Source organism: Geospiza fortis, unplaced genomic scaffold, assembly GCF_000277835.1.
Source record: "Geospiza fortis unplaced genomic scaffold, GeoFor_1.0 scaffold155, whole genome shotgun sequence".
NCBI classification, from domain to species: Eukaryota; Metazoa; Chordata; class Aves; order Passeriformes; family Thraupidae; genus Geospiza; species Geospiza fortis.
Window position 1 is genome coordinate 341508 of NW_005054592.1, and position 16278 is coordinate 357785.

The following is a 16278-nucleotide window of genomic DNA, read 5'->3' on the forward strand; positions in this document are numbered from 1 at the left end:
ATCGTGGAGTCTTTTAGACAATACATAGTGAAAGAAACAGGAGGTGTCCTTCTGTTGCACAGATGAAGAGGAAAGGTGGTAATAAAGATCTTCCAAGTGTGACAACTGAGTATTTCACCTGCTCTCTGTGAGAGGAAAGATGAGCTAACTGAGCACTGCAGTTACTGACACCTTAACAAGATCACGGACTGAAACCCAGCATCTGGTTTTGCTGTCTAATTAAAACACTGAATAGACAACTGATTTCAAAACCATTCCGTGAATTCATGTCACAGACAAGCAGTGGTTTCTCACCAGTTAAAGGAATCTTGCTGTTTATCAAAGTCTGACTGGCCACAGGACACCTGATGGAGCCCTGTCTCTGCAATAAGAGTCATGCTAAAGGCAACATCATTCCATTTACTGATTTCTTCAGTTCACTTTCCTAAGGGAACAACATTTTAAGGTTCAGACTTTTCCTTCATGCATTTGTTATTCCTTCTATCACTTTGTCTTCCTTGCTACCAGGCTTCATTGTTTTACTGTTAATTAGTACTCAAGGAAGGAGGAGTTGGACAATGTCCTGCTTGAAATCTGTAAATGTTTAGAAATATAAAAGCTCAGAATTCTATGAAACACAAGGGATAAAGAAATTGTAAAAATAAAACAAAACAAAACAAACCTCTGGCTTAACAATTTCCACATTCCTGTATGGTGTAAAGCTATTTTTGAACACTTTGGTTTGGCACACTTGCATTCCCTGAGGAAGCTGAGTTATCACCCATAACTCTGTCATGCCCGTTTGTCTTCATTGGACAATATAAACTTCTCTTCGCTTGCCTAAGCTGAAAAGAAAGGGTTTTGATCCCTAAAATCTGCTTTGAACCAGGGCTCTTTTGGTGCTGTGTACCCTGGAGGTGGCAGCAACCACGGCCATGCTCCGGTGCCCCAGTGCCCCCACAAAGACAGCACAAGTATTTTGCCAGCCTTCCAACAAACCCTGAATTACTGCCATGTCCTTCACTGGTCTGTAATGTGACTCTAGGAAAAGCTTAGCATGTCAGCAGACTATTTTATCCCTGCAGCCCTAAATAAAAAGTGTCCAGTTAATCTACATTGTCTGAATTCTCCCCCTGGATTGCATGCAGAGTTTTCAGAAGAGGGATCCTCCGTAGAGAAAGAGCTCTACTTGTGCAAGCTCTTCTGAAACAACTGAGGGAGAAAAAGGAGAAGAAAACCTGGGCCCAGCAGCAATCCCAGCGGATCATGCTGAAAGGTTAAAAACATCTGAGTGATTTTCCTAGGTACTTTCTAAATGCTGACATAGCACATCCAGCACACAGGGTTGGGGGAACAAAAGGCTCTGAAAGGACCATGCTGTGACTTCTATAATCAACCCAATAATGACACTTTAAAGAGTTGAAGATGGACCAAGATCACCTCCTTTAGTGAGAAACTAAGAATTTCCAGAATGAGAAACTAAAAATAATTTCAAATGAATATGACTATACTCCAGACAGAATTGTTTGAGCTTCCAATTGTAACCATGTCTACTGTTTTAGATAAAACCTACACTGTGATAGCAAATAAACATGAAAAAAAAATCTGTTTTCACCAATGTATAATCCGTGGCAACGTTAATTGCACTTAGGACATAACACACAGAAAATTACATCTGATATAATCTTTCACACCTTCTCTAGGGAAAAACGATGGAGGGTGACATCCTTGGGTTCTGTAGGACAAGGAGAAGGCTGCAATAGCAGAGTTTAACTTGATGGGAATTCTTACTCTTATTTGCCTATTGCTTTCTAAAGTTCTTCTTTTCTAGGACTATAATTCCTGTTTGCTTCCAGCAGAAAGGCTTTCATTTCCTGACACACACACACAATTAACAGATTAAAACCATTTTTTAAAATCCCTCTTTACCCACTTCTTCTAAAACTGGAGAGGAAAAAAAAAAAACACCACCAAAAAATCAAACCAAAACAAAGGAAAAAAACAAACCCTCCCCTGCAAGCCCCACACTGGGCTGGCACGAACATAACCACAAGAAAGGCGGCAGCTCAGCTCAGTGTTTAAGTGCCTACTTAGCATGTGCTTTTTTCCCAGCTGCTGCCAGCCACACACAAACCCAGCGCAGCCCCGGTGGCCCTCTGTGCATTTTAATGCAATAAACAACACATTTAATAAAGAATGAAGAATGTGCAGCGGTAGCCACGCAGAGAGGACTTGAATAGCGCTCAGGAAAGAGCCTTAATTTGGCTTTCCTGAGCTTGCTGAAGCTAACTTTTTGCCCAGAACATAGTGAATCAATGCTGAAGAGGTTCCCCATGGCGATGTTACGGTACAAGGAAGATGGCTCTGAAGTTCAACAGGGTCATTTATGGAAAGGGCTCCCACCCCCACCTTCCCCTTCCAAGAAACTGGACGTGTGAAGACAGACATTTCTTTGAGAGGAAGGATAAGGCAGAGGTTAATTTCATCTGCATGAGGCAGCATAGGATAAGCTGTTGGAAATATTGTCAAGCCACATTCTTAATGCCTGGCAAAGTGACTCACTCAGAGTCATCACAGGAAAGGAAGTTGAATAGAATCAAAAACGGAACAGGATGGGGGCTTAAACAGGAGAAAGAAGTGAGAGAAAGGAAACTGGATTGTTTAAAGTAGGCTGAGGTTACAAGTTCTAGAATGAGATTATTTTTAAAATACACATATAAAAGATATATCTGTAAAAATATATACGCATATATAAAAATACATGAATGTAGGCATGTATTTGTAAAAAAAGCTTTTTTCCATTTAAAAAGAGACTTGTATTTGTGGATTGCCTTCCAAAGATGCCTGCTGAGGTATTTGTTTCTGTTTAAGGTGGAATTAACATGGTCTGGGAAATAAAACAATCCCCTCTAGAAATCCACAAATTTTTAATGATCACATTCCTATTCCACACAATATGAAACTCTCAGAATATGGAGCTCAAAACTCACATAAAAATCCACCACAATACAACATTTCTACATCATTCCCTAAAGAAACAGTAAGCAATAAACTATCCTATTTTTTTCTTCCCCACACCAAAAAATTCAACATTGACTTTTACTTGAAACTCTGTGACACATGGCAAAGTTTCTCTTCTCCAAATTTTTTTACTGGGAGAGTTTGGGTGATCAGCCACCTCACACATCCATTTCAGGTAAGTCAAACACAAACAGTGTGCAGACTGTCTCAATATGTAAGTCACTTGCAGAAGCACCTCCTTGACTTCATCACAACTGAAAACACATTACTTGTGCAAGAGAATGTTCACCAACAAAAAGAACAATTTTGGTCCCCAAAGAAGATGATAAAAACATTTTTCAATATCATCAAGGCAATATTGAACTGAGTCACAGCTCTTTATGTTTCAGCCGTGTCACCTGTGGGTACAAGTTCTGTCTGTCCTTTTTCATGTTCAAGGGGACACACAGAAAGATGAATAGACACATAAAATCATATAACTAAAAAAAAAAAAAATTCAGATGTAAGGAGGCATGCCTGGTCAAAAAATTGTTCTGGAAAAACGTATTAGAATAAATATTTCTAAATTCTCCTAAAAAAGCTTCTCTCTGTTTGTGTAATATTTCTTATTTAATCCCCAGAGTGACACCTGCTGGATTTCACTAACTGAAACTAAAGGACAGATATTGCCATTATACAGAATATCTCAGGATAATAATTGCAAAAATGTGCCATTTTAGTAATAAAAGGCTGCAGACTAGAATACTTTCCCTCCATTTAGGGTACTAAATAAACACATGGCTGCAATCACAGAAAAAGGAAGTAGAGTGTCTAAAAGTCTTACTCATTTCTGAAAAGTAAGTCTTTAAACTTCTATCTAGGAAGGATTCTAGGGCATAACATTTGGTGACAAATTATATTAATTTCTGAAAATACTGATATGGAAAAAAATACTTTTAAATCCTAAAACAAATTAGTTCAGGTATAACAGAAACGTTCTCAGTACATCCTTTGTTTTACTTTAATAAAACTCTAAAACTCTACCAGAATTGCTAGTACTGGGATAACATAAAATTTATGAAAATTGATTGGCAAGATTTTACCAGTGTAATGGGGGAGGAAAAAAGAAAGGAGAAAATCTAAATGGTAATTCAAAGAGTGATGCTTTGTGCCCATACAAACATTCAAGATATTCTCAGCTTGAAAACTGCACTATCAAAGCATAGGTGGAAAAGATGATGCAGTTTTTAGGAACCAAAGATATTCAGCCTAAACACAGCTGATGGTAAAGAACAGTGTATGAGTTAGGTGTAGGTGCTTTGAACACAGTAATCAAAAAAAAAAAATTCTAATTTCTTTGGTTGGCTCTTTGTTCATGGTATTACAGGGGAAGTCAGACTGGTATGGGGTTCATTAAACAAAATCATCACCAATTTTTGGGGGATATTTTTCCAAATGTAGCCTGTATGTCCCAGACATAAAACCAAAAATGCAACATTGTTTTGTTTTCTAAAACCCAGTAAGAATGGTCAGCTACAACTTAAAATGGCCAAAACTGCCAGAAGAAGCTTTAGTGACACTTAGGATATACTAAAAGGTAACTGCCTCAGACACACATGCAAATTTACCACAAGAGTCTGATTTCTTGATGGAAGAACATGGCTTCTCTCCTGGAAAGTCTTTTTTGGTGCATATAGAACAAGTTAAGTGCATTTCAGATGCATGTTTCCAAAGAAAAGCAACTCGAAATAGATCACTTTAGGACAGCATATACTGCAGAAATGATTGAAAGTGTTTGCACAGAGCTAGGGCAGAAAAAGGATGACTTTGCTGGGAAAATGTAAACAGTATAAACAAACTTGGGAGACTGAAGCATGAGAGACAACTGTTAAAACTTTACAAATGTGAAAGTTTAGCCTTTCAGTTCTGCCCAGATTCTAAAATAGAACAAAAAGTGTAGCTGAAGAGAAACGGTCTAATGGAACCCAATTTCAAAAGATCTTCTATTTTACCACACTGGCTGTGGAATTCTCCATTAAGGCAACAGGTGAGAAAAAGGCTGTTTTCTGCTGCTCTTTGTGCAAGTTTTTTACACTGAAAACATCAGAACTGCCAACATGAATACAAAAAGTAAAAATAACAGGTTGTGTCCACATACAGAAAGCTTTCTCTGTTTTGTTTCAAACATTAGATGTATGCAAGTCAGAGTATTAGCATGTGTGATTCCAAGTTTTCCAAACAAAGGATAAGGTCTAGGGTTAATTTCCTTTGAAAGTTTCTTTGTAAACCTCAATTCTCTCTTTAGTTCCTACATTGGCAATAATGGAAATCAGCATGAAATGGACCTGCATGCATTGTATGTAGAAATAATATACTAAATATGTTATTATATGTCTAATACACATAAACACATATAAACCCACAGTTATTTTACTGCCTAAAAGTTATTTGTTAGCCAACTCACATCTGTTTTGATGGCAGCAGTATTCATTCCTTCCCCGACACAGCAGCACCAAGGATATAGTTAATTCCAGAGCTCTGACAATTTGCCACCCCAAACACTTCAAATACTCCCCAGGGACAGAGCAGTTGCACGAGCAAGTGAAGGCTGTTTTCAATAAGTTTTCAATAAGCTTGGCTGGGGAAACTGCTGCACATGGATGTCAGTGACAGAGCTGCCCAGGCTTGCAGAGCAGAGGTGGCCGGGGCACCGAGGTGAGGCAAATGCTGTGTGTGTGTGTGCCACAGGGGGGGCAGCTGGGCAGCAGCACTGAAGGGATTTTGGTACCAAGTCAGGAACACCGTAAACACATTGGCAACAGATGGGAACAACTTCTAGAGGAGAAATCCTGCTTTGTTTTCCTAACTGTAGACTTGGACTTTCCTCAATGGCTTTAATAGGTAGCTCATGCCCAACATTTACTACAGCAGTGACTAGATACACTTCTTTTAAATGTCACTGAATACATGTTATTATTAAAAACATATCAGTATAAAACATATAATTTCTTCCAAATGACCACAAACCCATTTTAATTGCATGACTGCATGGCTATATGGACTTCTGTGGGTCCAATCGAACCCAGCTCCTGCACAAGCCAGGAATGCTACTGGAGAAAGATGATTGCCTCAAATGCACAGAATATAGCAGCAAGTTAGAAATTATATGGGTGTCAAAGGAAATCTTGTAGTGTGCTTTCTTCTCTCCCTTGTTCTTAATTCTGTCCTGGTCTGTAATCTGAACAGCAATTCCGAGATAGCCCATGGAACAATCCTGTATAAGTACCTTTACTGACCCAGGTGAGGCATTGGTCACCCAGAGAGACACATGCGGATCTGTTTTCCAACTGATAATAGGCATGAGCTGTTTTCCAGATCATATTTTTCAACTGAAGTGCTCAAACATTACACAAATTACCAAAAAAACCCAGCTGCCAACAGACAGCAGAATGTGCCTGGATGGCTGACCATCTATGTATAATTCCTTCAAAAGAAAAATACCCACATTTAGGAATGTCTTGCCCTTTGACAGTCGGTGGAAAAGTTCCCACTGGCTCTCACTGGGCCAGGATTTCAACAGTTGTGTTCTAGCAAGAAAAGCCTATTCAAAGGGACAAGTGCTACATCCCTTAACACAGAGAAAGACCCCAACTGATCAGAAATTCAGGGTGCAGTAACATTTGAAATTGAAAGGGCACACACAATGCAATTCTTGGACCTGCAATCTATCCTAGATATCCAGGTACTTCATTGTGCCCAGTAAAAAGTTCAGTCACACTGTTCTGTATCAATGTCCTGCCTGTCTCTGCTTTAACCTGCAAACAACGCAGATTCTGACATCCAGCCTGCAAACACGCACATGCCTGCCACATCCTCTGTGGGCAGACACACCTCAACCTACACCAGCTGCTTGTGAAGAACAATATATAAGAATCCAAATCATTTAGCTGGTATACTTCTAAACACAGCTGATCCCACTGCACTGATCATTTATCATAAGCATGTTAAATGCGAAGTGCCATCTCCATTGACTTAGTGTCACCGAGTGCCTTTTGTGTGGAAGATTTCCAAAGCTGGATAAAGACTTTGGGATTGCTCCTACATGCAGTGAAATAGATGAGAGTTTACATTGTTCCTACACGCAGTGAAATAGATGAGAGTTTAAGCAAACTAGAGAAGAAAACACCATGCTAATACAGATTATTATTCTTAATTAAGAATTTCAGACAGTACCAGAGCGTGTGTACTTTAAAACACATCTGTTTCCAGATGTGGTCTTATATTGATCTAGATCTAAAGTGGCTCCTGCCAATGCAGCGAGAGGAGCTCAGATCCAGAGCACATCCCTCAACAGGTTTCAGCTGTTAGAAGCATTATCAGTGCAAGGGAAGGACAAGATACCCAGCAGGCACAGTAAGACTGGGAAAACTGCATTGGCACAATTGTAAGAGCAGCAAAGTCCATTCCCAAGGCACCTGGTGCAAGTTTATTAAGGCAAAGAGAAAAAAAAACCTCAGTTATTTTTATAATTATTTCATTCTCTTCCCGTATAAACTGCATGGGTAACTGAAGGACTCATAGATTTAATCCAGGTGTGATGTGCAGCCTATTTTCCTGGTTCTATGGCTCCACTGCTTATACACACGAGCAAATGACTAGAATTACCAATCCCAGCACTGCCACCGCGTTTCTAAAACCAGAGGCTATCACATCTGTTTTGGAAAGCTTGGGGAGAGGCAAGATTTTAACTGCCTATCAGCTGGCACTCGAAGGCACGGAATCACACACTTGCCACCGTTCAGGAGCTTCTCGAGGAAAGGAAAAGAGGGCAATCAGCTGTCAATAAATCAGCTCGGTGTTTGCGGTTAAAAACCTCAAACAGCAACACGCCGGCACGCGTACAGGCTTCAGAGCAACCCAACTTTTCCTCAAGCAAACAGAAAGCCCAAACAAAACAGTAGCTTTATCTTTTAAGTTGTGTAATTACAACACAAAACCTAATTATGAAACAACTCAAGTATGACCTCTTTCTGGTACAGTAAATTTAGAGAAATACTCAGAGTAAGCAAACCTTTATCACCTAATTCAGCCTCTATTGAAAGAGCTGCAGTTGTACTGAATTAGTCTTAAGGACCCTTTTCAAGCCAACGAGCCTCTAATTCTCTCCAGATGCAAAGAGAGAAATTTGGTTAGTTAATTTTAGAGGTTTCAGGCAGAATGCTCACAGCGTTGCTTTGGGCATTCTATCTAATCTATCTATCTATCTATCTATCCTACCAAGCACAGACGAGAACAACACCAGTTACAAAATCAGCTCAACACCTCGCTCGCTAAAAATAAAGGAAGGTTTTCCTCGCAGCCCGTGTCGGCGCGGATTCCGCATCCCACGCCGAGGTTGGAAAGCCAGAGCATACACACACACACACACACGCGTGGCTCCCGCTGCGCTCGGGTGGCACCGAGGGTGAAGAAACAATGAAACTGCACTCACCAGCCGGGCTCCTCCTGCCAGAGAGCTTCCAGATACAGCTGTGCGGAGCTGTCTCACTGTGTGGATCTGTCTCAGATAAAGCTGAGCTCTCTCAGATAAAGCTGAGCGGAGCTGTCTCGGTGTGCGGAGCTCTCTCAGATAAAGCTGAGCGGATCTGTCTCAGTGTGCAGAGCTGTCTCAGACAAAGCTGTCTCGCCCGGTGCCTCCCTATCCAGCGGAGAGCGAGCCCGGTGTGTGCAATCCCGCGCGGGGCTGGGGCTGTCCGTCCCGGCGGAGCTGCGGGAGCGTGTCCGAGGGCAGCGCGGAGCGGCGGCGGCAGCAGCGAAACATCAGAGCTTCCTGTTACATCACCGACCCCGCCTGCGGCCGCCTGGAGTTGCTCTTCTCTCCCGAGCGGCATGTCCCGGGGAAGCCGGGTTCCCGTGGCATCCCAGCCCCGGCGCTGCCATCTGCTCCCGGCCTCTGCCCGCACCTGGCCCCGGCGCTCCGAAACCGCTCGCAAAACAGTCACTGCTCTGCTGCTGGTGAGGAGGAGACCACGGGACCTGTCCTTTCACGTATCGAACCACTGACATTCGTTCTTCTCCAGCTAGACCCGTAGAAACAGATCAGTTTGGACCTTTATTCAAAGGGCACTCGAGAGCTGCTTTCCTCCTCAGTGTGACTGACTTGACACATCACCTGTGCCAGCGGCTGCATGACACCCCATGCCCTAAGGGCTGAAAAGCTCTGCGCAGAAATACCTTTATTCCTCAGAGGGAAAGCAGCTGCAAAGGTCGGATCCAAATTTTCAATTACAGTACCACTATTTTTTTCTTGGGTACAAAACAATGTATTAAGGAAATAAGTCTTTGAAGTATCAAGAATAGGGAAAAAAGCAACAGGAACATTGTTGCTGCTGATCCCTATGCTATCTTTTTCTAAACACTGGTGATTTGAAAGCACAAGTATGAATGGTTTGAAAACTGCCATGAGAGAGGACAAAACAAAATGAATAGCAGTCTCTCTACAAGAAAGACTTTCTTTCTTGAAAGAATATTCAAAGAATATTGTACCAGAAACTAAAAACGTTTTTATACAATCAATTCCCAGTACTATGGACCAAATCTGTGCCCTCTAAACCAATAACCAGTTACTGTATGCACAGGACAACACTATGCTGAACAAACGGGGAGTTCATGGAGCATCAAACTCAAATTATGTGAACACCTGTAACACCAGTACTCCTTAGGGAGCCCCACAAGAGCCTCCCAAAAGTCACATTGTGGCAAGGATCTATCAAAATTATACCACTGAACAAACATTTTAGGTTTGCTCATAAAACAATATGAAATATTCTGCTTGTTTCTCACTACCTGTCGCTTATCCATTTTTTTTTCTTTTTTGTTACTAGCAGCATCATTTGTGGAACACACTGAGAACTGAATGAAGGGATTTACCTGGGCATTGAAAACATTTTCCTCAAGAAGGAAAACAGCAAGAAACACAAAGCTAAGGGGGAAAACCCCCATAAAACAAACAAAAAAAAAACCTTCAAACAAAACCCAGCCCCAGTGCAGGGTCAGGAAAAATTGGAAGAGGGAAAAGAGGGCCAGGAATATTTTAAATCTAAATGGCCCCTAGACAATACAATTTGTGAAATCCCACTCCGGGGTTACCAAAAAAGCAGGCCTGGATACTCATTTGGCACATGTGAGAGTTGCTGCTTCTATCATCTCTCATCAACAGGAGAATGTTTGAGTTTTATAATCAGTGAAGAACTAAGGACTAGCACACTAAACCTCTAGGCAATGTAAACACATATAAACTGGGGATTAGCTCTGATTCTGAATAGTGATAAAAATTAACTTCTTTTAGAGAAGTGGCGTCGTCTCAGATACAGGAATTTCACCAGGAGTGAGCCTGGTAGCATTGCTTCAGACAAATTAGGTCTGGGTTGTAGATTGCAACAAGGTGCATTACACACTCTAGTTTAGAGGATAATCCATGTATTCCAGCCAAGCTCACAGCTCCAAGTCAGGCACCTGAATTAGCTAGACATGTATTACACAGGCTATGTTTGATTTGCCGGGTCAAAGTCAGTGGAGTTTTGGGCGAGCGTTTTTGTTTGGGTTTTTTTTTTTTTTTCACTTGGGTTGCTTGCTCTGGGACGTTTTGGGGTTTATTTTTAGAAAAGGTTTACATTCTACGGATTTAGGTAACATTAAAACTTACTTACTCGTACAGAGACCCCTCAGGTGGTGCAGTTTGCCCTTCTGAGAGCGCTGGCTTCCCTGCGTCTCCCCATCCCTGGCTGCGAGGAGTGAAAATCACACCCTACAGGCTGCCCTGCTTGCCGACAGCGAAGGAGGGAGCAGTTCAAGGGGACCTAAATGTGCAAAGCTACCTGCACTAGGACCAAAGGAAGCCTTAAAAGCGAGAAAAGAGGGCAAATCCAGGGAATTCCCCCTTTTCCATCAGAGCCAGCGCGCCCGGCGCTCGCCGCGCCGCTGGCGCCCTCTCGCGGCCGCCCGCGGCATAAACGCAGGCGCGGAAGCGGCGCACGAGGATTTATCCCCTTAATTAATTCAGGAATTAATTAATGCAGGAATTAATTAATTCAGGAATTAATTACCCTGTGTAAACACCCCCTAAACGTACAAATCTGCTTTGCCTGAACTTCGCTCTTTCTTTGGAGAAACACTGAAACAACCGGTTAGGAAATGTAACCCTTAGGTCCCCCTTCACTAAGTTTCAGAAGGTAGAAGCTAGAAAGATGAAGAGTTGCTCAAAACGTAACTAAAAAACTACCAGTTTTGAGAGAATAAGTGGATTGGAGATGCAGGGAGAAATGCTGGCTCAAGTGAGCCAGAAATAAAACTGAAGCAGGAAGTAGAAAATAAAAAGGAGAGAAAGGAGGGCATACCAGTAAAAATGTGAGGAAAAAAAGAATGAGGGAAAGGACTCTAAATTATTTCTCAGAGATATTTTGTTTTATAATTTCTGTGGATTAAGGGCACATACCAAGTTATTGCAGGTCAGTTGAGGTATAGAAACTCAAACCTCTGTGAAACTGCTTCAGCTTGTTGGCTGTTATCATACAGCATGGGAGAAATTTCACAGCACTCTGCATTTCCCCTCCAAAGCAGCTGGAGAAAATTCTGGAATGAAATGACTGGATGAATGGACTCTGGTCAAGTGGAACTGTACAGTCACTCTAACACCTTAGCACAGCCTCATGTTCTGACTGCTTCAGCATTCTGGCACCTGATCCATACCTTTTCCTGTGTTGTGCCTCAATTCTGCCCCTGCTCATCCTTTAGTTGTCTTTGGGAAATGCGTAGATCCTTTTTTCTTATTCTCAGATTTGATAGCTCTGCAGCTATGGGAGGTATGGGAGCAAAAAGAAGTGAATGAAGCAGAAGGGCACGAAAGAAACTTCTTGTTATGCTGAAGATCATATCACACTGCAGTTTGGACTTTTTATGGGAAAAAAATAGCTCTATGTACTGTAGAGCTAAACAAAACCAGAAACAGCTGGATAGCTGGTGTGGTGGCCAAACTGAGCGCACACACAGCTGAGAGCAGTCTGCACTCTCTGATCAAATCTTGATTGTAATCAGGTTTTTACAGTCTGTGACACTGCAGCCTCGATTCTCATTGCACTAAGCAACAAGACTAACAGATGAATCACTGAGAAATATTTTCTTAGTCAATTGAAACAGAGGAGCTCTTGAGATGCTAGTGGTACAAATTCCCTTCTGTCTCAACAATGACACAACAGAGACCTCACTGGATCCCTTAATTGCTGTTATTACAGAATGTACTACGGCAGCACAAGAAGTTTCTTCAGTGCAGCGTGAGTGGGGTAGGAGAGGATGGAGAGTACCTGTCAGTCCTGTCCTAGCTACAGCAGTCCTGGAGGAGTCTCAGAGTCCTGGGAGCAACTGATCCCTCTCAGGGAGGAGGCCCTGTCAGTTTGCAGTAGAGCTCAGCAAGAAGGAAACTTATGAAATGGAGAGCAGCCACACAGCCAGGGTTCTGCTGGGACTGAAAAGATGGGGTTTTTTTCCCCTAGATTTTTTTTTCCCCGCTGTGGGTTTTGTAGGTGTTGAGTCCAGGCAGCCAGGAACAAGAGGGAGCCTGAAGGAGAGACACTGTCATGAAATGACACAGGAATCACAAGACAATCTGCACACAAATCCATCTTTTCTTTCCTATCCTTCTCTATCTATTGTCTCATTTCAAACCATTCTGTTTTAGAAAGTTCATCATTCTAGTTTGAAATCTAATCAATCCCACAAAGCTAACAAATCCTTTTCCATGTTCTTGGTGGGACAGCTTAAGTTTCCTTGTCTTTTACATGAAAGCCCTAGGTGTTTTAGTTTAATGCAGTCACTTCAGCTCTGCCTCCCTTTGAGGTACATCATGTAATCTAGTATACTGGCAGCCCATGGGAAATATTTACAGCTAAGTGTGGAAGATCAGATATTTTACTGGCTTGACCATAAGATGCAGACAAGGGAGGTGCAGACATTTGTGCCCTCACCTGCATCCCCGGCCAGGCAGACACAAGCAGGGTAACCATGGCATAAGGGCAAATCCTGACCCAAATGTGCCTAAATCCACTGGCCCTGGAGAGGCACGCGACCTGCTGTGCTCAGGCAGGTGCCATGGGACAAGTGGAGAGGTCTGGGAGCAGTTTAATCCATGGGTTCTCCACTTATCTGCAGGGAGGGACTCCAGCTGGTCTGCGTATTTCCCCTGCTGCTCTGCTCCTGTGCAGGGCACACACACCTACACACTCCACTCCTGGTGCAGGAAGGGCAGCAAAACCTGGAGAGAAAGGGCAGAGTGAGGAACCAGAACAGGAAGACAGCAAATTGAAACTGAAACCGGGGGACAAAATGTGCCAAATTAATTTTGTGGAGTTTATAGGTTCCTGCACTTTATTTTATGGGGTTATTGCAGTGGCAGTTTGTGGTGCTCATACATTTTACATAACAAGGCTCTACATTAGTGCTCTCTGCTGTACACTCCTGTTCCTTGAGAATCTTTCAAATCAGAATTAATGCATCCTAGATTGAAAGAGCCATGAAAGGACTTAAGCACCAGGAAACAGATTTGGATAAAAATTCAGTATAAAAATCTCATTTTACTTATCCCCTCATTCTGGTATTTAGAATGCATAATTTTTTTACAATTTCAGCAGTAAAGCTTAGCCATGAGTCTAGATCAGTAACAAGGATAAAAATCAATGACGCCAGCACATACAATTATAAATCCTTCCAAAAAATTTGGCACTCTGCTTTACACCTTTACAGCTTTAACACTCCCTTTATGGATTTTTGTGGGTTAATTCTGATTTCATATTCATTTTACAGTACTGTAATTATATGCACTTCAATGGAGTTAAATCTAGGCCCGCGGAACCTAAAATAAATCTGATTAAAACAAATCCAGTACCTATTCCTTTCTTATAGCAATACACCTATCTTTTAATCGATGATTGAAACAATCATGCTTGACTAGTCATTATTCTTTCACAAGTATTATGCTTTCTTTAGTACAAAAACAGAATTCAAAAGGAATAAGGTAAGAAATTAAATGTGAATTTTCTCTGCATTTTAACCATTCACTCACACAGTTTATTGTCCTGCTGCTGCTCTGACAATTATATACGAGCAAACAGCAATTAAAAAACCTTTAGCAAAGTAAGAGGTAATGTTTATTAACATGATTGAGGAATACATAAAAAAATATAAGCAGCTTAGTAATATATAATCAAAATAATCAGTAAATATATTTTAATGGTATACACTGAAGGTTTTCATTCACAGGTGAAGAGCAGTTTACATCACATTTCCATAAAAAATCAAAGTTGCATTGCTTCAGGGATGATTTCCATGCCCAGGGCCTTTACTGGCTGTTTCTTTCTTTTTTTCTTGATTCTTATCAATCTTCTTTCACCTTTTTTCTTATTGAATCCTAAAGGTAAAATTAACAAAGATTAGAAGACATCCAAGATTATCAAAAATAAGAGACAAGGCTCGTTTCAATTAATCTTAAAAAAAAAAAAGAAAAAAAATTGTCTTACCTAAAATCTTCATATGCCTGACCAATGCCAAGTTGTGTTATTGCCGTTCCTTTACACTGCACTTACTGTCCCTCCTTCTCTCTCTAGCTCTGTATCTCTCCTGATTTCCATTCTCACTTTTCTGAGACTTTCAACTGTTACATTTGACCAGGCCAATCCTTACTAGCAAAAGTGGCAAGAGAATGTTTTGACCCGCACAATATTTACCTCTGAGCCATAGCCGGGGCCAGTAGCACTTCCCATACCTTTCTTGCAGATCCTCAAACACGACTTCCTGGAGATGAAATTATTCTCATTCCCACCACAACCGCTGTAGCTAAAGGGGTGACACCTTCCAGTTGAGAAGCTGTAGAAAAATCTCAATTCTTTGGCTCTGCAAAGCCCTCTGTCCATGGGGGTCATGCACAAGGAAGGGATAGGAGGAGGTTCTGGAAGTACCAAGAAAAAAAAGGTGAGACAACACTGCAGCATTTCAGTTTTATGCCAATATAATTTGTAATTTTTTGCTGACAAATTGAATTCTGCTGTCCTGAAAATCTAAGATACTTGGCATAAGCATCTTTTATGACTAAAAAAAAAAAAAAAAAAAAAAAAAAAGCACAGTAAAATGCCACCCTGTCTTTGGATTCCCAGCAGAAGCTTACCTGAAAGCTATACCTTTACTTGTGTTGTTAGTGATAAAATTGCCATTGCTGCCATAGGAGAGAGCACACAAATGCATTTTGAGGCGTTTCAAGTGAAGCATTTGTAGAAAGTGACATGAAAGAAATTAAATGTAGACAGCTTTAAAATATGGTAAATATTTCTAATAATGGAGTGAATATTTCTAATTAATGGAGTGAATCACTGCTAGACATTGTGGAATCAAGGAGAAGGTAAAAGTACCCAACATTTGCAATATAAGATTCAATACTTCAGTGCTGAGTTTGTTGAATGACTACAGAAAACTTGATCTAAGTAACGGGGTCTGTCAGCAACCATTGAGCAGCTATAAAACACTAGCTGGCAACCTGCAGAATATAAAAAGCACTGAATGTGAAGAGCAAGTGCACAAATTGATGGAGACGCTGGTGTGTTAGTGCTGCTGGCAGGATTTTACCATTCCAAGGAGAGCCTGGTGGTTTCCTCCTTCAGGGTGGCTGCAAGTGAGAGCTGAAACACTGGAGGGTGAACCTGGGGTGGCCAAAGGACCTGGGCACTGGAACAAGTTCAAGAAGCAAATCCATGCCAGAATTCCCAAACCTGGAAGAACTCCATCATCTATCACCTCAGAGTGACTAATGTACAAAATAGGAACTGGTAAAATTGCTGCACAGGCTGCAAGAAGCTGAATGGGAGCCATTATATCAGCAGTTAGGTGGGACCCAAAGAGCTTCATTTTTCCTCAGGAAGCAGCAGAACTGGGTGCATAAATGCAATAAAAGAATGCATAAATGCACATGTGAAGCCAGTCAGATAGAACTCTTGAAGATACAAAGCCACACAGAGGGAGTTCAGTGGAAAAACAAAGTAAAAATTTGAGGAAATCATTCAGGTTACAGCAAAGCTGAAGACATCCTGTGGTCACGAAAGTGGGAAGCAGATGAGCTGCTGAAAGCAAGAAGTTATGCATTAAAAACCTGGGCAATGCAGGAGGCTGACAAAATATCCAAAAAGCACATGCTGCATCTTAGGTGTCTTACATATGGTACAGCTGCTAAAAAAAAGGTTCATCTGAAATGTATAATTGCTG

At 41.4% G+C, this 16278-nt stretch overlaps 2 protein-coding genes across 3 annotated transcripts in view; both read right to left on the reverse strand.

Moving 5' to 3' along the window:
• The window catches only part of CALCRL (calcitonin receptor like receptor), a 63207-nt gene extending 54414 nt beyond the window's left edge, over positions 1-8793 (reverse strand). The window contains exon 1 of the mRNA XM_005430001.3: positions 8471-8793. The gene's annotated coding sequence lies outside the window, so the exon portion shown is untranslated. The remainder of the gene's footprint in view (positions 1-8470) is intronic.
• Positions 8794-14070: 5277 nt separating this feature from the next.
• The window catches only part of TFPI (tissue factor pathway inhibitor), a 34850-nt gene continuing 32642 nt past the window's right edge, over positions 14071-16278 (reverse strand). For both annotated transcript variants that reach the window (XM_031064444.1, XM_005430004.2), the window contains exons 8-9: positions 14792-14974; positions 14071-14437 (exon numbers count right to left, since the gene is read on the reverse strand). In XM_031064444.1, the coding sequence (XP_030920304.1) occupies positions 14325-14437; positions 14792-14974 (296 nt within the window). In that variant the 3' untranslated portion in view covers positions 14071-14324. The remainder of the gene's footprint in view (positions 14438-14791; positions 14975-16278) is intronic.